The 26,775-nt window shown below is 41.4% G+C and overlaps 1 protein-coding gene across 1 annotated transcript in view; it reads right to left on the bottom strand.

Moving 5' to 3' along the window:
• Positions 1–5,844: 5,844 nt before the first annotated feature.
• The window catches only part of LOC122928874 (PR domain zinc finger protein 2-like), a 135,183-nt gene continuing 114,252 nt past the window's right edge, over positions 5,845–26,775 (bottom strand). The window contains 5 exon segments of the mRNA XM_044282166.1: positions 5,845–7,349; positions 9,519–12,097; positions 12,099–12,329; positions 12,331–13,712; positions 19,221–19,325. Of these exon segments, the coding sequence (XP_044138101.1) occupies positions 7,337–7,349; positions 9,519–12,097; positions 12,099–12,329; positions 12,331–13,712; positions 19,221–19,325 (4,310 nt within the window). The 3' untranslated portion in view covers positions 5,845–7,336.

The raw sequence follows: 26,775 nt of genomic DNA, 5'->3' as shown, positions 1-26,775 counted from the left end.
TTGGTATCGTTGCGTCCACAATGACCGGATCTATAAAAATATCACATGATCTACCCAATCAAGTAAACTGTATTAAAAAGAAATTTGAAAAATTACACCAGTTTTTTTTTCGACATCACCTCCCCAAAAATGAGATAAAAAGCAACCAGAAAGCCAATTGTACCTCAAATTGGTGCCAATAAAAACTACAGATTGTCCTGCACAAAATAAGCCCTCATGCAGCTTATTCAACAACCCAAAAAAAAAAAAGTTATCGCTCTTAAAGTCCCTGACAGAAAATTCCATGTTAGAAAATCCAGATGCCGCTCCTTCCCTTCTGAGCCCTGGCGTATCCCCAAATAATAGTTTACGACCACAGTTAGGGTGTTACTGTATTCAGGAGAAAGTGGGTAGCAAACTGTGGGGGGATATTCTCCTGTTATCTTTTGTGAAATAAAAAAGTTTGGGCCTAAAGCACCATTTTCTTGTAAAATAAAAATAAATTTTTTTTTCATTTTCACACAAGTCTTAAAAATTATATGAAACACCTGTTGAGTGAAGTGCTCGCTACACCCCTTAAAATTTCCTTGGATGGTGTAGTTTACAAAATGTGGTCATTTTTTGGGGGTTTTGACTGTGGGGGAAGCTCAGGGTCTGTTCAAATGCAACATGGTGTCCAAAGACCATTCCAGCAAAATCTGCCCTCCAAAAACCATATGGCGCTCCTTGCCTTCTGTGTCCTGTCGTGTGCCCGAACTGCGGTATACGACCACATATGGGGTGTTTCTGAAAACGGCAGAATCAGGGTAATAAATATTGAGGTTTGTTTTGTTGTTAACCCTTGCTGTATTCATGGAAAAGAAAAAAATATTAAAATGGAAAATCTGCAAAAAAGGTTAAATTTAGAAATTTCACCTCTATTTGCTTTAATTCCTATGGAATACCTAAAGGGTTAACAACATTTCTAAAACTACTTTTGAATAGCTTGAGGGGAGTCGTCTAAAATAGGGTTATTTATGGGTTGGTTCTATTATGTAAGCCCCAAAGTGACTTCAGAACTGAACTTTTCCTTAAAAAATCCCCAAATTGCTTCTAAAATTCTAACGTCCTAAAATAAAAAAATTACATCAACAAAATGAATATTTTATAATCATTATCTGTCTTAGGCCCCTTTCACACGGGCGAGAATTCCGTGCGGGTGCAATGCGCAAGGTGAACGCATTGCACCTGCACTGAACCCGGACCCATTCACTTCAATGGGGCTGTTCAGATGACCGTTGATATTCACGTGTCACTTGTGCGTTGCGTGAAAAATTGCAGCATGTTGTTTATTCTGCGTTTTTTATTTATTTTTATATACTTTGTGCCCCCCTTGATTGCCGACTTCTCCTGTAACTGAGGATGACATATTTGCCCCACTTATAGAGTGGAAGCTAGCCCCCAATGGCTTTACAATGCTTGGTCTTTGAGATAAAATTCTATGATCTCAACTGTCTAGAAACAGGGATACAGGAGATTCTGCAGGTCTGTTGCGACCTGACCTCTGTCTGACTCTCATATTGCCCGTTTTTCCTTTCCCAACCTTCTTGCTGTTTACAGAATTGTATGTACCCTGCCTGCCCCGACTCCGGCTCATCCACTGACTATGATAATGACTGATCCCTTGGTGTCTCGCACTGATGTCTTGACCTCAATGGGTCAGCAGTCAATTGAACAGAGACTTTTTAGGCTCCCCAGCAGCAGAGACCAGATCCCTGTATAGGAATGAAAGGGTGAAGACCAGGGGGCCCCTTAGATAACACCCTTGGGAGTAGCCCTAAGTCAAATCTGTTCTTGATTTTCTGTTGGCTTCCTTTCTGCGGACACTGGGGCTGCTGCCCTCTCCACTTAACGACCAACATACTTATTACCATCTGCATATTACCCATACATTACCCATTAACTGTTAGCTCCTCCCCCTATCATCACTTCTATAAGGTTGTTTCTAAATTTTCTCAGATCTTATACTACTCCCCATTACCATGATGCTTCTCTTTGACCTGTATATATTCTGGTTTCATGATTATGCATATTTTCTATTCTACCAGTATGTGCTATTATGTACTATCACCATACATTATGTACCATTTCCAAATATCTCCTATCCCCCTATGCTGCATTATTAAATCTCATTATTCTTTAGATTTAACTAAGCCGTTAGCAGAATATTCCAATCATATTTTCCAAGACTCCAGTTTAGGATATCTAATGTGGCTCCAACATAGGCCAGTGCCTCTTTACTGCACATATAGGCTACACCTATTGTTACCGCATACAAATTCATCCTTCCCCTTAGACATGTACTTTTGCTCTCTACTTGAATTCCTCCCTCTTCCCTTATCACTAATGTGTTCCTTATTCTTTTAGTGACTCTTGTGACCAAGGTCCTATTGTGACCTAAACATCAAGAAAACAGTCAGTCAGTCTTATTATTGCCTTTTTTTTTTCTTATAATTTTGCTTCTTTTGGAGGACTTGTAAAAAAAAAAAAATTTTATTTTGCATACAACTTGAGTGTGCGGTGGTTCTCTTTATTAAAAAAAAAAAAAAAAAATTATACTTTCTAAGGAAGAATAGCTCCATACACATGGAGTTCAATAGGGCTTGTATGACAGTGAATAGAAGAAGCCACGTGAGGTCTTACAGTAGGATTACAGGAAGATCAGACATGTGACTTGTTTCTAAGCATATGATGTAGGAAGGCAGTTGATTATGTTTTCTTCAGCACAAAAATTATATGGTTTGTATGGATCCAACAGAGAGATACCAAAATGTAAAAAATTTCCCAGGGGGTAAATATCTAGGGTGATTTCTATAATGGGACGCTAGAAAAGCAGTATGTGGCATTGGATGCTGCGACATTAGATGTAGAACCAGCACCCATATGTGCTGAGGGAACGTGACAGTAGGAAAGGACACAAACCTTTCAAGGAGGAGGCGCCTCATAAGAATTACTGATCTCATAATCAGTAATTTCTGGCTACTGAATGTTGGCAAGTATGCTTATAATATGGCCAATGGCATAGGCCAGTGATGGCGAACCTTTTACAGACTGAGTGCCCAAACTGCAGCATAAACCCACTTATTTATCGCAAAGTGCCAACACTGCAATTTACCTTGAATACTACAGTCCAATATAGAATATCTTCCATGTACTTTATCATTTATCTACAATAGCCTGCCTACAGTCAGTGCGCTGCCTGTGCTGTTCATAGTGCACCCTGCGCTGCTGAATGGCAGGAAAAGTCTACGACATATTGGTACAGAAACAATACCTAGTCGGTCAAAACAAGTAACTGAACTGTTACTGGGATACTCAAAAATATCAATAATAAACCACTAAATGAGTACAACAAATCCCATTGAATTTTAAAAATTATACATAATCTATATTGAACAATCGTAATTGTGAACATGATTACACCATTATAACATTGAATTATACCAATAATAATAAGCCTTTGTAATAAAGGAATCTAATAGCTAATGCACCTATTACTTATATCAGACTGTTCTCATGGAAGGGACCATCAATGGTATATGTCAGCAGGAAGGTGGACTCTATTGAACTATAAAGCTGGGGTGCACTAGCGGTATCATTCTAAATGCAATCACCCATATTGAAGTGTATATAGACTATCACCATTCCTAAACAAAAGGACATATGCTGCTAAGTAAATGAACTAGTATCAAACAGCTGGCCATGGACAAAATGTAAACCTACCAATGAGGGTCAAAAATAGGCGCTGGATCTCCCCGACATATGTTTCGCCGTGCTGCGTCCTCAGGAGTCCTCCTGAGGACGCAGCACGGCGAAATGTACGTCGGGGAGATCCAGCGCCTATTTTTGACCCTCATTGGTAGGTTTACATTTTGTCCATGGCCAGCTGTTTGATACTAGTTCATTTACTTAGCAGCATATGTCCTTTTGTTTAGGAATGGTGATAGTCTATATACACTTCAATATGGGTGATTGCATTTAGAATGACATCGCTAGTGCACCCCAGCTTTATAGTTCAATAGAGTCCACCTTCCTGCTGACATATACCATTGATGGTCCCTTCCATGAGAACAGTCTGATATAAGTAATAGGTGCATTAGCTATTAGATTCCTTTATTACAAAGGCTTATTATTATTGGTATAATTCAATGTTATAATGGTGTAATCATGTTCACAATTACGATTGTTCAATAAAGATTATGTATAATTTTTAAAATTCAATGGGATTTGTTGTACTCATTTAGTGAAGTTTATTATAGACATATTGGTACACCATATACTTTTTCCAGGGTGTGGGTGCCCACAGAGAGGGCTCTGAGTGCCGCCTCTGGCACCCGTGCCATAGGTTCGCCATCACTGGCATAGGCCATAAGCGTTTTACCTGCTTAGATCAGGATTACTAGACTGGATCTGGATGCTTAGCATTTTGTAGAGGGTCTGGCCGGCAGTTAAGAACCCCATTCACTTGAACCAGCTGCAGTATCCACTTTTATCATGAGGGGGAGCCACTCGAAATCCACACATTTCTCCTGCAATGGCTTTTGTAATATTAACTAAATATAAAATATGTGAACATTCTGGGACCACCAAAGCAAGGGTGCAGGACCCACCTGTATGATGTCTATATGCCATAATATGGTTCTGAATAGAACATTCCTTAAAAGGGTATCTGAAAAAGGTTCTCAAAACCATACAAGTTCAGGAAATTCCCTCTTTGTGTGAACATGACCTAAAACATTACAAATGTGCATTTTTATAATAGAAAAAAACTTCACCTTTTAGTGTGTATTTGGTTATTTATGTACCGTGTGCTATAATCAAATATCTGAGTGTACACATCAAGCACTGGAATAGTTTGGAATTTCTCAGATTTCACAAAAAAAAATAATAAAAAAGGACCCCATATCAGAGGTCAGAACAGGCCTCCTTTTATATTGCAAGGTTTTGCCACCTAGGACAGAAGGTCCTTGGTGTTTGGATCCCCGTCCAAGACCCTTGGGACAATTCCCCACCCTCTTCTGTTCTAAGAATACAGTTCCGTTGTGTAGCGGAGTCCTACACAAATTCTCATCCCTATCCAGGCACAAGGGGATCAGGCCAACCAGGTATGCTCCCCTTTATCCAAAGGGCCCTTAGCAGCCACATTGTCTACAATAGGCATGCTCAACCTGCGGCCCTCCAGCTGTTGCAAAACTACAACTCCCAGCATTCTTGGACAGCCTACAGCAGGGCATTGTGGGAGTTGTAGTTTTACAACAGCTAGAGGGCCGCAGGTTGAGCATCCCTGGTCTACAATTATAAACTTACATACATAAGGAAGGCAAACTCTCTGCACTTGGCCAGACCTGTAACAGAAAGATTATTTGCCCGCTTCCGGGTCTCTTCTGCTCCAGGTCTGTGATGCTGTAAACATCTGGTTTGACATTGCTAGTAGTCAATAATTGGCTGCACTGGGGACCAGCTCCACTTACATCATTACAAATGGTCACGAAGGGATCCGGTCCCTGCTGCAGTCAGTGATTGGCTGTGGTAATGTCAAATCAGATGTTTACAGCGGAGTCCAGCAGAACATCGCAGACTTGGAGCAGAAGGAGCGGGGAGCCAGCCCTGGGAAGCAGATAAGTAATCTTCCCTTTATAGGTCTGCCCCCTGGCCAATTCTTGCATAACCTGTTAGACCCTGACCTATCTGATACAGATGGATAACGAAAGGCCATCAATATCAAAGTCCTGGAAAACCACTTTATTACCATCAGACCAAACATCATTTTTAATTCTTTGCGTCAAAGAAATTCTGTCATGTAAAACGTAACATTTCCAAACTTGCTTTGATAAAGTTTTTTTTATTGATTACAAGTATATAAAAGGTATCACGATAGCCCCATGTATATGGTTAAGTGCTTGAAACATCATAAAAGTTTTTTATTTTTTTATTTTATCTGACAATCACATGATTTCATGCCAGAATAAAAATAGCATAAACCACATCTTATGTTGTGTATACCTCTAAGTAAAATATATTTGTCAATGTCGTAAAGGTTCAAAAGCAGTGACAACCTTAACTGTTCTCAATTCTGCAAACAGTAATCATTTCAATAAAATATATTTAAAATCACTTATCCAAGTAAACAAAAATGAATAGTGGAGAAAACAGCAAACCTCAGTACGTGAACAACCTTTTTTTCTTTCTTTTATTTTATTTTTTTAAGATTCACATCCCTAAAAATATATGCAAAAAAAAATAAAAAAAATCACATAATACAACTGACATGTTCAAAAACAATTTAAATAATTTAAAATATTTTATTTTTTGCCTTTTTATACTTAATCTTACTACAAATGCTTTATACAATTTCCGAACTTAAAAGTCCCATCAGAGAATCGTTAAAAAAAAAAAAAAAAATATGGGAATGATAGTAAAAGCGATAAAGTGGCACAAATTGACCAAAACAAGTATAGAACTACAGTCTAGGAGGTAGATTACTTTTTTAAACTGATGATAGAGGAGGGTATATAGAGAATACTACATGATTACTGCTCCAATAGTAGTGACATAGAATAGACAGGCCAAAACAATAACTACCCAACAGTACTAATAGAAACAGAGGTGTGCAATATATGAAATCTGGCAATTACAAAACCAGAAAATGATTTTCAAAGACCACCATCCACAGCCTTTATCATAAAATGAAACTCCGAAAAGGACATATTTTAAAGTTACATACCTTTAGACTACAGCTCTGTGAATATAAAAATGTGAAATTTAAATTTGGTAAAAACAATGTAGTAGAAGTAATAGTAATTAAATACTATTTCCTATGTCTAGTGCTGGGAATCTTAAAGTTGCGAACTGTCCTTTATGAACATTTTAGGTTTCAATTGCAGGATTTATAGAAAAAAAGGTTTCAAATCAGTTCGGTACTTTCCACAAAAGTACTTGTGTCAAATGCAGCAATATTTGCAAAACCCTGAATTGCCAACTTTTGTACATTTTTATATATTTTTTTAAATAAAGTTTACAAGGGGAATAGATAATGTCTATAACATTCCCTGTATAACATCTCCTTTGTTCCAAGAATAATCGTTCTGAATGAGCAGCTCCATGCTGAAAGTACAGAGTCCTCCTGGAATGAACAGTAGTTTTAAGCATGCCAGACAAACACGGAGGAAATCACGTGGTGACAAAGCTGCAGAGGATTGGCTGCTTCTCAGAGTGCGGTCTGCATTGCGCTCTCCTGCTGTCATTCTGTAGTGCTTATTTTATCTTGATCATGCAACAGCTATTCCATGTTTGGATGATCTTCGGAAAAGGATGCAATTTAATACAGGCCCCTGCGAGAAAATAGAAAGCAATGTCCACCTTAAAGTGGTTGCGTCACAAAACATATTTTACATTTTTCAAACCAGCACCTGGATCTGACTGCTTTTGTAATTGGATGTAATGAAAAATTTAGTACAGCCAACGAGCTATGTCCATCTCACTGAACTGGTTGAACATGCCCAGTTTAATTCTTCAACTGCAACCAGCCATATGTTCTATTAAAATCTGTGGCAGTGACAGGGAGAGAGCTGCAGCAGAAAGGACACGTCCCCTTAACTGCCAGGCTGAAGATAATCTAGCAGAGCAAGGTATTGTCATGTACTATAGGATGTCCGATTTTAATTTTTTCATCTTTTCTCTGTAGCAACTACTAGAAAAGTGGGGGAGCTTCTATGTCTGCTTATACCAAAGGGAGAAGCAGTAAAGGAGGGTTCATTCTGTGCCTGCATGAACCCCAATTTTTACTACTAGTGAGGTAGTGGGTGGAAATGGGCACTGCTACAGCTAATAGCTCTATACTGAATATTGGGGTGGGGGGTTAATCTAGTATATACATGAACACGCTTTTCTTCTGGGGGTGCAGTCCTTTCCATTTGTGGCATATAACTTAAATTATTTATATTGTAGTAAAACAGTAAGGGTACTTTCACATTAGCGTTTTCTTTTCCGGCATAGAGTTCCGTCACAGGGGCTCTACACCGGAAAAGAACTTTCAGAATCAGTTTTATCCCCATGCATTCTGAATGGAGAGAAATCTGTTCAGGATGCATCAGGATGTCTTCAGTTCCGTCTTTTTGACTGATCAAGACAGAGATAATACCGCAGCATGCTACGGTTTTATCTCTGGCCAAAAAAACTGAACACTTGCCTGAATGCTGGATCCGGTATTTTTTTTTCATAGGAATGTATTAGTGCTGGATCCGGCATTCCAAATATTGGAATGCCGGAGCTGTTCTTCCGGTCTGCGCATTCTCAGACTGAAGAAAAGGTGAAAAAATAAATAAATGCTGGATTAGTTTTTCCGGATGACACCTGAAAGACGGATCCGGCATTTCAATGCATTTTTCTGACTGATCAGGCATTTTTAAGACTGATCAGGATCCTGATCAGTCTTACAAATGCCATCAGTTGGCATACATTTTGCCAGATACGGCAGTCAGTTCCGGCAACGGAACTGCTTGCTGGATCACTCTGCCGCAAGTGTGAAAGTAGCCTAATACACACTGGCATTGTCAAATATATTTGTTTTTAAGTGTAACCTTATAATTTAGAGAGATTTTATCAGCTCACTAAGAAATTCCTAAATTTGCATACTATAGGCCAGATTTATCAATTGTGGGGGGAAAACGTCAGTGCGTCTTTATGGGGCGAATACTAATGAGCGCTTCCATTATGGAAGCGCTCATTAGTACAGGAGACCCGGTGAGTGGTGAATGCAGCGCTCCCCGTGTGGGATCTGTGTTCACCGCTTCCTGGTCTTCTCTTGCAGGGCTCTGCTCCCTGTGCTGTGACCCGAGCACAGTGTGAGAACCAAGGCGAGCTTTATGACCTCATGCTGTGCGATGTCAGGGAGAGGCGAGTTGATTATTATTTTTTTGTCTGATTTGAGGTCTTATTAACATGGGGGTCTGATCTGAGGTCTGAATGGGGTCTTATTAACATTAGGGGCCTGAGCTGAGATCTAATGAAAAATATTTTTTTCTTATTTTCCTCCTCTAAAACCTGGGTGCATCTTAAGTGCAAGTGCGTCTTATAGGGTGAAAAATACAGTACTTGCATTTCCCAAGTGAAAATTCTATAAGAAACAGCTGCATGGACAATATCATGTGACCAAGGCCCCGAACAAAAGATAGAAGCAACAAAAGTAGGAGAACTACATTACAAAATTACAGCTACCTACAGAAATTATTTTAAAGCATGTCGATTCAAACCAGAGAATGCCTTTAACTTAAACTCAAAAGAATCGTAATCTGGTCAACTATACAGTGGGTTAAAAGGGTAGGCAATGCATCAACGCCTCATTAGATAGATTACATTTCAGGATGCCATGACTACCCCTATGAGGGCTGTAATGGTATATAATTAATGTTGTTTTTGGATAACTTAATGAACAGATACAACTATTAAACAGAAATTAGAAATTTCTGGCAATAAAGGATATCTGAAGGACTCACATTTACCTAGATTCTTGCCTTCCATCTTCTCTTTTATCTGAATAGTCTGCAGAGCTTCTAGTTCGGGGTCCACTAACCCTCTCCCTGGACTTTGCACTGAACTTGTCCTTTGTTTTCTTCTTGGCTAGATGCTTGTTTGGCAACTTGTTTTTTTGCATTCGCATATGGAGTTTCCTCTGTGTTCTTCCAAAAGATGTGTGCAGAACTTGGAGTGTGGCTTTCTTAGATTTTTTCCCCTCATGGAACATTTGGCTCTTAGGTAGTCTCACAGGGCTTGTGTTCCTTACAACAGGGATAGTCTGTTTTTTGGACTTCACTGGAGGAAGAGGAGGTTTCACATTCTGCTTAGACTTGATGGGTGCTGTTGGCGGTGAAACAGGAGCAGGTGCCAAGCTCCTTGCTCTAGTTTTACCCAAATTTAACTCCATATTTTGCATCTGTATCTCTGCATCTGCTGTTCGCCGAGTGATGCTGGATTTTTTCTTCTTGACAAACAATGTTTTTTTTGATGGTTTGGGGCTTGGTTTTTTGGTGGGTGGAGAAGCTGGCTTTTTGGGACAACTAAATGAAGCATGTTTATTCAAGCTTTTAATATAGGTAAACTCTCGATTACAATAGGGACAAAAATGAGGTGTTGAGTCAATAGATCTTTGCCTTGATTTCTTGTTCTTTTGTAAAATTGCCTTCTGAACTAGCTGGTTTTTCCTTTTTATTGCACCCAATTTAAGCTTGGTTGAGGACATTTTGCCAATTTCAATAGTAAAATTAAGTTTTTTAGGTTGACCCATTCGTCTAAATGAATTCTTCTCTGCAGCTTCCAGAACTACCACCCCTACCCCATTTGTAGGCTCCACAGTCTGTTTCAAGGGTATTGGATTTTTTTTCGGAGTGTATCTTTTTTTGTCACTGGCAGAAGCACAAACTAATATATGCTTGTGTAATTCAGGCATATTATCAACACCCTTCCCACATTTAGTGCAACGTATAGCAGTAGTGAAGGTTTGAGGAATATTATGGGTAGTAAAATTTGTTGCAGTTGCCCCAAGGCCCATGGGATTTTTGGTGTGGTATTGAAAGGGTGGTGGTTTAAAGCTTGGGTAGTGCTGATTAAGTCCCATGCGTACATCTGGATCTTTAGATTTTTCTCCAGCAGCCATGATTTTAATAGTTGTATATAGTTCTTCAGAAGAATCATTTAAATCATCATCCTCTGGTGATGGCGTCATGGGGTCCTCATCCATACTTTCATTTTGGATTGAACTTGCTTTATTGGGGTCTGTGAAGTTCTGCGGCCTAAGCGTCCCACTTTCCAGTTCCCTGTGACTGTATTCTTTATCTGCATGCAGGTCCTGCTGATGTTGTTGTAAGTTACAAAGAAAGGCAAACTCCTTTTTGCATATTGAGCATACAAAAATCTTGCCGACCCCATGAAGCACAGAACGATGTTCAGAGAGGCGTGATACATCTTTAAAAAGTTGAACACAGAATTCACATTTGAAAGGCCATTCCTCTGCATGCACAACCAGATGCTTGGCAAGGTCTTTAATAGACATAAAAGGAGAGTCACAAACATTGCAAACAAAGGACTTACTAAAACGTTCACAAATGGAATCATTTTGACCCATCTGTAAAAAGTCTTCAGTTGGTGCTTCTTCATCATGCTTTTCTTGCTTAAATATAGGTGCAGAAGATTCAGAATTTAAAGAGGGAGATACAACTGAAGAGACTACCGACAGAGGTGGAGGAGATGAACAAGATGACGAGGATGATGATGAAGTGGAAGAAGAAGAAGAAGATGATGATGATGAAGAGGAAAGCGTAGGTGGACCAGGGGAAGCGCACCCAGAAGGATCATCAGTAGTGAGGGAAGGAGATGGAGATACTGTGCGAGAAAGAACTGGAAGCGGCGATTGTGTGCCGGCAGAAAGAGGTGAAGCACAAGATGGAGTGGGAGGAACACTGCATGAAGAATCTGGTAATGAAGGAACATTAGTTGTAAGAATAGGTGGTGGCAATGTAGAGTCTGTTAAAAATGGAGGACATGGGGTAGGTGAAGGAGCTTCAGAAGGTGTTAGTATAGGTGGTGACTGGCATACTGCTGTGCACATGCTCTCATCTAAAGCAGAAGTAACTTCCATGGGAATAATAATGTCTTCACATGAGCCAAGATCAAGTTCTTCTACAGGTCTGAGCTCATCTGTTCTACAGGGAAGCACGATAGTATCTGGCTGTGAAACACTTTCTTCTGGAGCTTGTAATAAATCATATTCATTTAGCAGGACCTTTTTTAACATACACGTTGTAGGCTTCTTCTTTTTTACACCAATGTTATTCCCTTTATATTCCTTGGCCTCTGTGTCACAGAAGGGCTTTCTACTTATGCTAAGATCAAGCACGGACTCCCAAGGAACCTGTGACCGACTTTTGCTTTCACATTTCTGTTTTACTCCACTGGATAAGTCCAACGGTTGCTGGTTACAAGCAATGCCAAAGGACACATTTGAAGACCACTCTTTATTAACCTTTAGATCTTCACATGGGCTCAAGTTATCTCTTTCTTCTCTACCAGATAAACTCCAGACAGGATGAGCTGCTTTGACTTTCCAGCTTTGGTATTTTTAGGCCAAGTCCTTCATTCCAAGTGTTTTTTCCTTCTTGCTTAACACATTCTTTCGGGGCCGGGCTGAGCTGTGGTGAACTGGGAGGAGAGCTGGTACGCCTTTTAAACCTGTTTGAATTAGATGTCAAGGAAGACACAGCCGGGCTCAACTTTGGAATTTCAGAGAGTAATGATGGACTTATCTGAGACTTATTGCCAGTCTTGCATTTGAAGGAGCTGCTTTAGTTTAGAAGATAAATAAACACTTTTCTCTTTTGGAAAGGTCAAATTATCACCTACAGAAACACTTAAAGGAATTGTTAGGGAGCAAGAAGGTGTAACTGGCTCAAGCTCCACTTCAGTTTTAATTTTTGATAGTAAAGGGGGGCTAATTGTTCGTCTTTTCTTAGGCTCCAAGACTCCACCGCCAGAAGAGTCACTTAGTGGATTTGGATTATCAGGGGCAGTTTGGAGGAGTCTTACATTCTGAGAAACTTCAACCTTGATAGGGGTAAGCAAACAATTAATTCCTAGTACATCAGCAGTGCTGGTCTCTACCTCTATTACATCACATGTGCTACTTGTGCTGCAGGTTGGCAGTTTACCATCAATGAAGTAGGTTAGGTTTTCGGATATATTGTTGGAAACATCCATAATATATACATCATCTGCTTCTCCGTCTTCCTCAATTTCTGTGTTTGCTACATAAATGTTTTCAACTGGTGGAGACTGCTCAGGTTTTAGTTGTGGATCTTCAAGCAGGTGCCCTTTTCGTCTCACTCCTTTTGGAATAAGATGACGCTCGTGAACTCTGCGTTGGTGTCGACGCATGTTTGTGTGGGTTCCAAAGACTTTCTTACAGTACTTGCATGGGTGCAATTCTCTGCTTGACTCGCCATTTTCTTCAGAGAGTACAGAATGTGAAGTTTCCCTGTCAGAATCAGTCATTTTGCTTTGTGCTCGAGAACTGCTGTATTCATCTGTTGCTTTCAGAGAATCTATTATATGTTTGTGAACATGGCCAAATTCACTAGGAGTGGACAAGACTAAAGATTTTCTTTTAGGCCCGGATTCATGACGTCTCTCATGTCTTCTCCGGTTAATCTGTGTTCCGAAAGCTTTTCCACAGTATCGACACTTGAATGCGTGGTTTATTGTAGAAACATGAATATGCATGTGCCGTTCTAGCCCTTGTTTTGTTGTGAATTTCCTCTCACAGTGCTGGCATGGAAACATAAAACCTTCTGGTGAATCTCCATTAACATCCCCTTTAGGTTTAGGGATGCTAATAGGTTTCTTTTTGGGAGAACCTTCAGGAGTCTCATCAGATGTACTCCTGAGGTCATCAAGCATTTCTGCACTTTCATCTTCCTGATTTATAGACTCCCTCTCTGAACTTTCTTTCTGCGAGTCGTCAATTGGCTCCTGTTCAGCAAGCTCTTCCTCCACAGTCTGGCTGTCTGTTACTTTAGGTAGTTCAGTGGTAGGGATGGAAATTCGATTTGGAAGGACATTGTCATTCACCATTTCTTGTATAACGGCTGTCTGTTCAAGAGATAGGACAGGAGAGGCTAGTGGCTTTGCCTCCTCTTCATTTGGAGCTGTGAAGAGAAGAGAGATTGAAACACATTATCCTGTGTTAACATACCATATATAAAAGATAACGAAGCAAGTAAGCAACATCAACTTGGATACAGTAGACTTTTCCTCTACAATTTCCGTTTTTTATTTTTATTTTATTTTTTTAGAGATTTACCAGAAGATTTCAGCAGTATTGGGAAGAAAAAATGTGTCTAATAGTCTTAAAAATACAGTACTTTTACTGCCCATGAAATTAAAATTCTATAGCACTTTTTTTCTTAGGACTGCATTGCATCTTTCCACTGTTATTCCTCCTAAAAACATACAAAATATATTGGTAACTGGGTGTCACCATTCCCACTGTCAAAGGGCTGTGTACCTCCACACTCTCCAATCAGTTTTTACAGTGTCACAGCAATTGCAAAACCATGCAGTCGATATATTCTTACATTTCCAGGACGAATAACAGAGAAATCATACAATGCTCCAGAATTATTATTTCATGGGGAATGCACATATTTAGCAAAATGTAGTTTTGGTAGGGTCATCTTTAAAGGGTTTCTGTCATGAGAAATAACGTTCTGTAGCTGACTGACATTAGCGATGTGCTAATGTCAGCAGTACATAACAGTATGCTTTATAACTCCCTGCCTGATGCCGGTCTCTTAAAATAAAGACTTTTAAAATATGCTAATGAGCCTCTACAGGGCTCCAGATGGCGATCAAATTGGTCAAGTCTTATTGCCATTTGCGAATTGTTCCACCGCTGAACTGCAGCTTTAGAAAAAAAAAAAAAAAAAACTTCCTTGAGCAGACGCACCATGCTAGGACGGCAAGCTTGATAAAGGACAAACAGGAACTCACTTTCCCAAAATCCCTTTAGTCGCGAAGCCAAGGCCGCAGCCAATCGGACTCCCACTGGGAAGAAACTGCTTCCTCGGGTGACTACCAGCTGCTCCGCGCTGTCGCTTTCATCTGAGAGTTCCGCGCAGCTGCCCGGAAAAGGAGGGCGGGCGCGGTCCTGGACGTGCGCAGGTTAGATCATCACTTTTAGGGTGGGCCTTGTGATACCGACTCAGTGCACAGCGGGTGTTAGCGGTGACCCGCCACATTTCAGTGACCTGCTATGATTGGTTACTGTACAGAGCTCCGGGCGCTGGAGCAGTGCATGGTGGAGCAGGAGCAGCCTCAGTGACCTGCTATGATTGGTTACTGTACAGAGCTCCGGGCGCTGGAGCAGTGCATGGTGGAGCAGGAGCAGTAGCAGCTGCTCCTGCTGTGACCGTCCCGCAGACCTGAGCTGACCGTCGCATACGAGTGTGTGTCCAGCGCTGTGCACTGCATGCAGTAAGGTTTTCTCAGTGTGGTCTGTACAGTGCAGTGGGGTCTGTGCAGTGCAGTCTGATCTTCTCAGTGTAGCAGAGGATAGTGTGACCATGTACAGTGAGTACAGTTATGACTAGTGCAGTGTAGTAGTATACCCAGTGTAGAGTAGTGAAGAAGAGTACGGTACCAGCGCTGTATATCCAGTGTAGTGAGTACAGTACCAGCGCTGTATATCCAGAGCGAGTACAGTACCAGCGCTATATATCCAGTGTAGTGAGTACAGTACCAGCGCTATATATCCAGTGTAGGGAGTACAGTACCAGATCTGTCGATCCAGTGTAGTGAGTACAGTACCAGAGCTATATATCCAGTGCAGTGAGTACAGTACCAGCGCTGTCGATCCAGTGTAGTGAGTACAGAACCAGCACTGTATATCCAGTGTAGTGAGTACAGAACCAGCACTGTATATCCAGTGTAGTGAGTACAGAACCAGCACTGTATATCCAGTGTAGTGAGTACAGAACCAGCACTGTATATCCAGTGTAGTGAGTACAGTACCAGCGCTGTCTATCCAGTGTAGTGAGTACAGTACCAGCGCTGTCTATCCAGTGTAGTGAGTACAGTACCAGCCCTGTCTATCCAGTGTAGTGAGTACAGTACCAGCACTGTCTATCCAGTGTAGTGAGTACAGTACCAGCACTGTATATCCAGTGTAGTGAGTACAGTACCAGCACTGTATATGGAGTGTAGTGAGTACAGTACCAGCCCTGTCTATCCAGTGTAGTGATTACAGTACCAGCCCTGTCTATCCAGTGTAGTGAGTACAGTACCAGCACTGTATATGGAGTGTAGTGAGTACAGTACCAGCACTGTATCCAGTGTAGTGATTACAGTACCAGCCCTGTCTATCCAGTGTAGTGAGTACAGTACCAGCACTGTATATCCAGTGTAGTGAGTACAGTACCAGCGCTGTCTATCCAGTGTAGCTAGTACAGAACCAGCGCTGTATATCCAGTGTAGTGAGTACAGTACCAGCGCTGTCTATCCAGTGTAGTGTGGTGAGTATGGTACCAGCGCTGTCTATCCAGTATAGTGCAGTGTGTTCTGTGTAGCTGTTGTCTTATACCTCTTTCACATTGGCGTGTCCCTTACAGGAATCAAGCTCTGTGTGAGAGCAATCCTCCTTTCAGGACTTAGGAAGAACACAGCGTTATGCCTCATGCACACAACCGTTGTGGGTTTTGCGGTCTGCAAATTGCGGATCCGCAAAACACGGATGGCGTCCGTGTGAGTTCCGCAATTTGCGGAACGGCACAGACAGCCATTGATATAATTGCCTATTCTTATCCGTAAAACGGACAAGAATAGGACAGGTTATTTTTTTTTGTGGACCACGGAACGGAGCAACGGATGCAGACAGCACATGGAGTGCTGTCCGCATCTTTTGCAACCCCATTGAAGTGAATGGGTCCGCATCCAAGCCGCAAAAACTGTGGCTCAGATGCGGACCAAAACAACGGTCGTGTGCATGAGGCCTTATACTGATTTATAATGCTATGTGTCTGTGTGACCTGTATCAAGTCCAGAGAACTGCTTTAATAAAAGTTGATCAATGAATTATATATACCCCAGGATGGTACTATTGAAAAGTAGAATCCCATGTGAATGAAAGTTTATCTGCCCAAAACAGAATTAAATCAAAAGTATGCAATCAATTCATATTTCTACACTGGAGGATCTAATACAGATTAGCTCAGAAGGCCCTTCACTTGAGCCATTTAATCCTGAGCCCTGCGTTACATGCTGGTTTGGATCTAAAAGAAAGAGGATGCCTCATTACTCAGGATGGCCAAGTGACGCTGACATTTTGACCAATAAACCGTAAATTTTGAACTATGTAAATAGTTTTTATCAGTGATAAAAGTTAAAGTTCAGCTGTAAGAAGACCAAAAGGAATGAGGAGGAGAGAGATGCGGGACACTGCACATAGTAAAGCCTCGTTCACACATAAGTGTTTGGTCAGTGATTTTTAGCCAAAACCAGGATTGGAGCCTCCATAGACATAAGGTATAAGGGAGAGATCTGCACCTGTTCTGTGCTTTGGCTCAAAAATCACTGATGGAAATCACTGACCGAACACTGATGCCTCATTCACACAGTCCGTGTTTGGTCAGTGATTTTCATCAGTGATTTCTGAGCCAAAGCCAGGTGCGGCTCTAAACACAGAACAGGTGCAGATCTTTCCTTAGGCCTCTTTCAGACGGGCGTTGCGGGAAAATGTGCGGGTGCGTTACGGGAACACCCGCGATTTTTCTGCGCGAGTGCAAAACATTGTAATGCGTTTTGCACTCGCGTGAAAAAAACCGCGCATGTTTGGTACCCAAGCCCGAACTTCTTCACAGAAGTTCGGGCTTGGGATCGGTGTTCTGTAGATTGTATTATTTTCCCTTATTACATGGTTATAAGGGAAAATAATAGCATTCTGAATACAGAATGCATAGTCAAATAGCGCTGGAGGGGTTAAAAAAAATTAAAAAATTATTTAACTCCCCTTAGTCCACTTGTTTGCGTAGCCCAGCATCTCCTTCTGTCTCCTTTGCTGAACAGGACCTGGGGTGAGCATTAATTACATGAACAGGACCTGTGATGACGTCACTCCGGTCATCACATGTTCCATCACATGATCTTTTACCATGGTGATGGATCATGTGATGGAACATGTGATTACCGGAGTGACGTCATCACAGGTCCTGTTCATGTAATTAATGCTCACCCCAGGTCCTGTTCAGCAAAGGAGACAGAAGGAGATGCCGGGCTACGCAAACAAGTGGACTAAGGTGAGTTAAATAATTTTTTAAATTTTTTTTAACCCCTCCAGCGCTATTTGACTATGCATTCTGTATTCAGAATGCTATTATTTTCCCTTATAACCATGTTATAAGGGAAAATAATAATGATCGGGTCTCCATCCCGATCGTCTCCTAGCAACCGTGCGTGAAAATCGCACCGCATCCGCACTTGCTTGCGGATGCTTGCGATTTTCACTCAACCCTATTCATTTCTATGGGGCCTGCGTTACGTGAAAATCGCACAATATAGAGCATAAGTGATGCATGAAAATCACTGCTCATGTGAACTGCCCCATAGAAATGAATGGGTCAGTATTCAGTGCGGGTGCAATGCGTTCAACTCACGCATCCCATCCGCGCGGAATACTCGCCCGTGTGAAAGGGGCCTTATACCTCATGTCTGTGTAGCCTACACTCCTGGTTTTGGCTCACAATCACTGACCAAAACACTGACGTGTGAATGGGGCAATTTTTTTTCAAATCAAGACATGTATTTAAATTTGGCGACAATTTTTTTTATTTGGCTCCTAAATTTTTCAGTTTAGGAGCCAATGGCTCCTAGGTAATTTTATTAGTCTGGAGCGCTGCTCTAGGTGCTACTGGGGCGTTGCTTCAACACCTAGAGGCTCGGTCTACGCACCCTTTGGCACGCCCAGGTCCCGTTGATTGACTGTCGAGTTCTCCTCATCGTCACGCAAGTCCCGCGCCTGCGCCGTCCCGTTTAGTGTTCTGTGCAGGCGCAGTGAGTGAAGGACGCCCTCCTGCTGCCGGCTTCCTCACTGAGCCTGCGCCGAAGGAAGGAAGCCGGAACTAGGAGTGCGTCCTTCACTCACTACGCCTGTGCCGAATACTAAACGGGACGGCGCAGGCGAGGGACTTACGTGACGATGAGGAGAACTCGACAGTCAAAGCAAAAGACCCACTTTGTGGAATGTATGACTAAGGTCTCATGCACATGACCATATGTTCGGTCTGTATCCGATCTGCATCTTTTGCAGATTGAATGCGGACCCTTTCATTTCAATGGGGCCGCAAAAGATGCAGGCAGCAAAGCGAGTGCTGCCCGCAACCGCATGTTCATTCTGCAACACCACAAAAAAGATAGAACATGTCCTATTCTAATCTGTTTTGTGGGCAAGGATAGAAAATTTCTACAGAGGTAAAAAAAAAAAAAAACTGTCAACATACACTCCACTGGATCTGTGGTTTGCAGATCCACGTTTTGTGGACTGCATAACAGATATAGTCGTGAGCCTAAGGTCTTATCAGCATCCTATGTAAGCCAAGACCTAAAAGGAGCTCAGAAAAAGATTTTGCGGCAAGTTGTTAAGAGAGTAATCCAGCATGTCCTACCGTCTGGTGAATCTTTCATAGCGGCAGAGTCCACGTCTGAGCCACTCTTCTTTTCTTGTGTGTTTAGGTTTAGTTTCTTTTTAGCATGGAGTGATCTCCTCCTTCCTGCAGCAAAAATATAAAATACATGTAAATTCATTTTGCAAACTAAAAAAAAAGGAACAGCCAAGCAACGAGTAACTTGCAAAAAGATTTGGAAACATCACATACAGAATGAAGAACAAATGTTTGAAATAACTTTTTACACACACACACACACACATTTACATACATACAGTAAATATATATAGTCACACATATAGTATATCAAGTTATTATTCCTGGGCCGTAAAGAGAACCTGTCACCACTAAATGCAGAGCAATCTGCAGACAGCGTCTTATAGAGCAGGAGGAGCTGAGCAGACTGGTTTCATGACAAAAGTTTTAGCGAAACGGTAGTGTGAAATCAAAACGGAAAAAAATGGATCCGTCACTAAATACATTGAAAGGCAATGGCTGACTGATCCGTTTTTTTAGGCTACTAACAAAACGGATCCATCACCATTGACTTGCATTGTTTTCAGTGACTGATCTGTTTGTGTCCGGTCACAAAACTGAATACTGACGGAATGGAAGACATTCTGATGCATCCTGAACTAATCTCTTTCCAGTCAGAATGCATGAGGACCAAACGGAAACGTTTTTTTTTTCCGGTATTGAGACGCTATTAAAGTCCTGGTTGCCATAGTAGTAGTGGGGAGCGGTATACTTACAGTCCCGTGCGGCTCCCGGGGCGCTCCAGAATGACGTCAGAGCGCCCCATGCGCATGGATGACGTGCCATGCGTCACTCTGGAGCGCCCCGGGAGCCGCACGGACGGTAAGCATACTGCTCCCCCGCTCCCCACTACACTTTACCATGGCTGCCAGGACTTTAGGGTCCCGGCAGCCATGGTAACCATTCAGAAAAAGCTAAACGTCAGATCCGGCAATGCGCCGAAACGACGTTTAGCCTAAGGCCGGATCAATGCCTTTCAATGGGCATTAATTCCGGATCCGGCCTTGCGGCAAGTGTTCAGGATTTTTGGCCGGAGCAAAAAGCGCAGCATGCTGCGGTATTTTCTCCGGCCAAAAAACGTTCCGGTCCTGAACTGAAGACATCCTGATGCATCCTGAACGGATTTCTCTCCATTCAGAATGCATTACGATAAAACTGATCAGGATTCTTCCGGCATAGAGCCCCGACGACGGAACTCTATGCCGGAAGAAAAGAACGCAGGTGTGAAAGAGGTCTTACTCGATTTAATCGAGTAGACGTTTCAGCCCTACCGTAAAAAAAAAAAAAGTTTGAAAGTAGACTAAACTGGAATGGAAAGAGGAGACGTTAGAAGAGATAACACTATGTTGTGCTATTCATCTGTATTCCTCCAGTAGATTGTGAATGAATTGCCAGTGTGAAATAAAGGTTACCAATTAGGAGGGTGTCTCTGCACAGTCTGACACTGGTACCTTGGACCTTTAGTGAAAAATGCCAGCAATACATTCATAAACTTCTTGTAGGAATAACAGAGGAACAGAACAACAGAGTCATCAAAACAGATGCTCCAGAATTGTTATTACATGAGGAATGCAGAGAGTTACTAAAACGGATACATCAGGAGAGGTGGCAGGTCCACTTTAAGAGGTGCGAGTCTCAGTAAATCTGCCCCTTGAGTTATAGATGGATTAAACTCTTAAGAAATAACCGCTAAACTGCAAAAGGGAAAAGGAAAGAAACTGTTCTTTTCCCTCCTACATAAAAACATACAAAAAACAACATAATAGTACCCTATTAAAGGGGTATTCAGCTTCACAATATTGCCAATGCTATCAGACCCCCAGTGATCAGATACTGATGGTCATTCATATTTTGAAGCACTTTAAATATTTTTTTCTTTTACTGTTTTTAAAGACAAATCTGATTTCAAAGTGCAACATAAAAACACACACAATGGCAGGGTCCATACAATGCTTGTCCAGAAGCATTGGTGCTTTTATACATGCAGCTGTGCCTGGTACTACAGCTCCTCCTCAACTCTGGGGCCACCATAATCAGCAGAACGGAGGAGCCCAGTGCTATTGGACATTTCAATAGTAATCTATGTTATACTTCATTTCCCCTAAGGTTGTGCTGCCGAGTAGAGATGAGCAAATGGGTTCTAAACTAATTGGATTAGTCACAAGCTTCACAAAAATTCTGCTGCAAACGTTTTGGTGATTTGCTTAGGACGAACTGCACAAAACTGTGTTTGCAATTATACTTTTACAGGGAAACAGTGTAGGATGGCGAAGAGAGCTCCGGATGCTACATCCGAAGTCGCTCTGATCAAAACTTTGTCACCGTACAGTATTAGAATGTATGGGCTCCGATGAGCCAAAGTTAGTTATTCACAAAGTAGCGCGTGACTTCGTTGAATAACTTCGGTAGTTGATTTTTAAAGTGGAAAACTACTTTAAAAACATGAAACCAAACTCTGCTATTCTACTACTAGTCACAACCAAAGTGGAGTTTGGTTTTAGGATTTAAAGTGGTTTTCCACTTTAAAAATCAACTGCCGAAGTTATTCAACGAAGTCCCACGCTACTTTGGGAATAACTAACTTTGGCTCATCGGAGCCCATACATTCTAATACTGTATGGAGATGAATCTCCGTACAGTATTATTTCGAAGTTTTGAACGAAGCGACTTTGGATGAGGTATCTGAAGCTTGCTTCGCCCCAACACTAATGAGGATGGGAGATCAGAAGACTCTAGGAGGGGCCCTGGCGGGTGGACTTGTCCACAATGCTGTGTTGGCAGCCTGTCAGCCAATCAGGGGGCAGGATATTGACTGGTCTATAAGGATGTGTGCTTTGTGTAAAGTACAGACAGCAAGTGATAGGGCGTGTCATTTCTCTGGCAGACACAAATTACAGACTCCCATATGTATTGAGCATAAAGAACATATTACATTTTTCAAAAACCTCAAGTTTCTACAGTTCATAGGTGCTTTATAGGCTTATTCACAGCACCTCCAGCAGCATAAATTTCACTGGTCATCAAAAATAAAATCCTGGAAAACCCTTTTAATAACCAAGCAAAAAAAAAAAAAGTCAATATACTAATTTAATTCAGAAATTTTTTAGTGCATCATTTACCAGTGTACATTTTGTAGATTTTAGTACGTCAGTATACCAGTTTAATTCAGCACATTTTTTGTGCATCAGCATACCAGTTTAATTCAGAGCATTTTAGTGCCTCAATATATTAGTTTAATTCTTTTAGTGCATCAATATACGAGTCTAATTCAGCACATTTTAGAAAGTCAATATACCAGTGTGAATTAAAGAGGTATTTCAGTTACTAGGAGTTGTACCCTCTCAACACTATAGGGCAGTGATGGCGAACCAATGGCACGGGTGCCAGAGGCGGCACTCGGAGCCCTCTCTGTGGGCACCCACACCCTGGAAAAAGTCTATGGTGTACCAATATGCCTTAGACTTTTCCTGCCATTCAGCAGCGCAGGGCGCACTATGAACAGCACAGGCAGCGCACTGAATGTAGGCAGGCTATTATAGCTAAGTGATAAAGTACATGGAATATATACTATATTGGACTGTAGTATTCAAGGTAAATTGCTGTGTTGGCACTTTGCGATAAATAAGTGGGTTTATGTTGCAGTTTGAGCACTCGGTCTGTAAAAGGTTTGTCATCACTGCTATAGGGGATAACTATTAGATCAGTGGGGGTCCTACTGCTGGGAACCCCACCAATCATGACAGCAGCAGCCACAAACCTCTGCAGCTCCCCCTGAAATGGACGAAACAGCTGGTCAGAATGCGCTCCGCCGCTCCATTCATTTCTATGGGGGACTGGAGATAGCAGAGGACAGTGCTCGGCTATCCCTGGGGGTCCCATAGAAATGTATGGAGCGACTGTACGCATTCTGACCAGCTGCTCCGTTCATTTCAGGGGGAGCTCCGCAGGGTTTGGGACTACTGTGTAAATACAGGGCATAGTGTGTCAATATACCAGTGTACATTTTGTGCATTTTAGTTTGCCAAGATACCAGTGTAAACTCAGCACATTTTAGTGCATCAATACCAGTGTACAGTGTGTTTCACCTGTGTTAATGCCCTAAAAAAAACTGTTGCATATTTGCTACCATTTAATAATCAGTGTACTAAACCTGTGACCTTTTGTTAACCCTTTCAGGACCAGATGACTTTCAGTTTTTTTTTTTTTTTTTCATTTTTGTTTTTTTACTCCCAGCCTCCCAAAAGCCATTTTTTATTTTTTCATTTACATAGCCTTATGTCAGCTTGTTTTTTGTAGGACCAGCTGTATTTTCTAATGGCACCATTTATGGTTGCATACAATGTAGTGGGAAAAAAATTCCAAAAGTGGTGCAATTATAAAAAAAAGTTTTTATAATAAGTTTTATGGAATTTTATGGCTTTTTTTTTTCCACAGAGTTTCCTGTTCAGTAAAACGGACCTGTTACTTTATATAGTTTTTTGTTTTGTTTTAATACTATACTAATCTTTTTCTTTGCATCATCATATTCTGACCCCCATAACTTTATATTTATGTAGACAGAGCTGTGTGAGGCCTCACTCATTTTTTTGTGGGGTAATCTGTACTTTTCAGTGAAACATTTTGGTGTGTATGACTTTTTGATCACTATTTATTCAATTCTTTTGTGGGAGATAAAGCAACTAGTGTTGAGCGAAGCGAGCTTTAGATGCTACATCCAAAGTCGCTTTGTTCAAAACTTCGGATTAATACTGTACATCTCCGTACATTATTAAAACGTATGGGCTCCAGTAAGCCGAAGTTAGTTATTCCTGAAGTCGCGTGAGACTTTGTTGAATAACTTCGCTAGTTGATTTTTAAAGTGGAAAACCACATCAAAACTTGAAACTGAACTCTGCTTCAGTTTGCGGTACCAGTCATCAGAGCCCATACATTTTAATACTTTAGGGAGACAGATCTCCGTACAGTATTAATCTGAAGTTTTGAACAAAGCGACTTTGGATGTAGTATGCTTAGCTCACTTCGATCCTGAGGATAGGTCCTCAATAGAAAAAGCCCCGACAATCCCTTTAAAACACCAGCCCCCAATAAAAAGGAAAATTTTTGGATTGTTTTTAATTTTAAGAAGCAGAACAAATCAGATTGGGCACTTTTTTTTTAAAAACACAGTCAACCAGGTGTATACCCATAGCTATATACATCTGTGTTACTCTGGCATTATTTACTATTGTTGTCTTCAAGAGTTTAAAAGGGGAAGAGAGAAAAAAAATATTGAGCCCTAGGAGAGGTCATATACAGTACCAAATTTCAGGGCAATTGGAGCACTTTTGATTCAGGTAGAATCCATTGGGACCCAAATCAAATTTTTGATTAATTCATTAGAATTGGACATGAAACAGAATTTTTGGTTGTTTCTTTTCCATTTTGGCAGTATTATACCATTGGCAATAAAAAATATAAAATAATGTCCTTCTGTAGCCATCAGCATCAAAGAGAAAACTCCTATATAGATAGATAAGGCTAGTTTCATGCAGTACTTTTAGTCTGGCTGCCTCTCGGCGTGCGCTGCCGCCGCAACTCTGCCCCCGCCCCCATTATAGTCAATTGGGATGGAGCGGCAGTCCGGGGGCTCACGTGAACTAGCAGCAGGACGGATCTGACAGGCTGTTCACCTGGCGGAACAGCCTGCCAGAGTCCCTTGCCGCTATTGTGAAAGTACCCTTACCCACTGTTAGTTTGCTGCTGTTATTAAAATAGTAGATTAGTAGAATTAGAATACCAGTAGGAGTCCAAACAAAGGAGGAAGTTAAAGAGCCCGGAAAGGCAGCAGAATATAAAAAGAGACTTCAAAAAAATTATATCCAGAAAACCATCCATACTTAGAATATTCACATATAGACTTTTAATATGTGATAAAAAATTTAGCAACTTTTTAAATTGTTCATTTATATTGAACTTTTAACAACCAAAGTCCCGATTCTACTGACTGCAAATATTCCTTACATCTGACATAACCAGAAAACTCGGGTTCCCTTTCAAATTCCCCACAATAGCACTTCATGTTATCTCAGAAGTGTGACACTGGGAACGATTTAATGGGCCAGTTTTCTTCCTTTTTATGGTCTTCTGTTGGCTTCTCTTGGCTGCTCCTACTGCTATTGTACAAACTGATTAGCTCAGTGTCTGCAGGAGGGATATAGCTGAGGGGAGGAGCTAACAGTTTTTTTTTGCTTGGTGTCGCCTCCTAGTGGCAGCAGCTATCCCATGGTCTTCTATGTTCCCCAATGAACTCAGCGAGAAAAGTATTTTACAGGTAAGCACAAAAAATCCTATTATCACAAAGGAACATAGTGAGCATTATATACAGTGCCTTGCAAAAGTATTCACTCCCCTTGACTATTTTTGTGTCTTGGTGCCTCACAACCTGGAGTTAACATGGATTGTTTGAGGATTTGCATCATTTAATTGACAGAACATGCCCACAACTTTGAAGATGTTTGTTGTTTTTTTTATTTTTTATTGTGAAGCAAACAACAAATAGGACAAAATAACAGAAAAAGTCAATGTGCATAACTATTCACCCCCCCCTAAAGTCAATACTTTGTAGAGCCGCCTTTTGCGGTCTTCACAGCTCCAAGTCGCTTTGGATAAGTCTCTATGAGCTTGCCACATCTTACCACTGAGATTTTTGCCCATTTCTCCTTGCAAAACTGCTCCAGCTCCTTCAGGTTGGATAGTTTGCGTTTGTGAACAGCAATCTTTAAGGCCTAGTTCACACTTCAGTGTTTGGTCAGTGATTTCCATCAGTGATTTGTGAGCCAAAACCAGGTGCAACTCTAAACACAGAACAGGAGCAGATCTTTCCCTTCTACCTCATGTCTGTGGAGGCTCCACTTCTGGTTTTGGCTCACAAATCACTGATGGAAATCACTGACCAAACACTGAAGTGTGAACGAGGCCTAAGTCTGACCACAGATTTTCTATTGGATTGAGATCTGGGCTTTGACTAGGCCATTCCAACACATTTACACTTAAACCACTCAAGTGTTGCTTTAGCAATGTGTTTGGGGTCATTGTCCTGCTGGAAGGTGAACCTCCGTCCTAGCCTCAAATCACGCACAGAGTTGTACAGGATTTGCTCAAGAATATCCCTGTATTTAGCACCATCCATCGTTCCCTCAACTCTGACCAGTTTCCCAGTCCCGGCTGCTAAAAAACACCCCCACAGCATGATGCTGCCACCACCATGTCTCACTGTGGGGATGGAGTTCTTTGGGTGATGTGATGTGTTGGATTTGTACCAGACGTAGCGTTTTCTTTGATGGCCGAAAAGTTAAAGTTTAGTCTCGTGAGACCAGAGCACCTTCCTCCGTACATTTTGGGAGTCTCCCACATGCCTTTTCGCAAACTCACAACGTGCTTTTTTGTTTTTTGCTGAAAGTAATGGCTTTCTTCTGGCCACTCTGCCATAAAGCCCAACTCTATGGAGCGTACAGCTTACTGTCGTCCTATGTACAGATAC

The sequence above is a fragment of the Bufo gargarizans genome, chromosome 2 (genome assembly GCF_014858855.1).
Source record: "Bufo gargarizans isolate SCDJY-AF-19 chromosome 2, ASM1485885v1, whole genome shotgun sequence".
In the NCBI taxonomy this organism is placed as follows: domain Eukaryota; kingdom Metazoa; phylum Chordata; class Amphibia; order Anura; family Bufonidae; genus Bufo; species Bufo gargarizans.
This window is presented reverse-complemented; position numbering and strand designations above follow the sequence as displayed.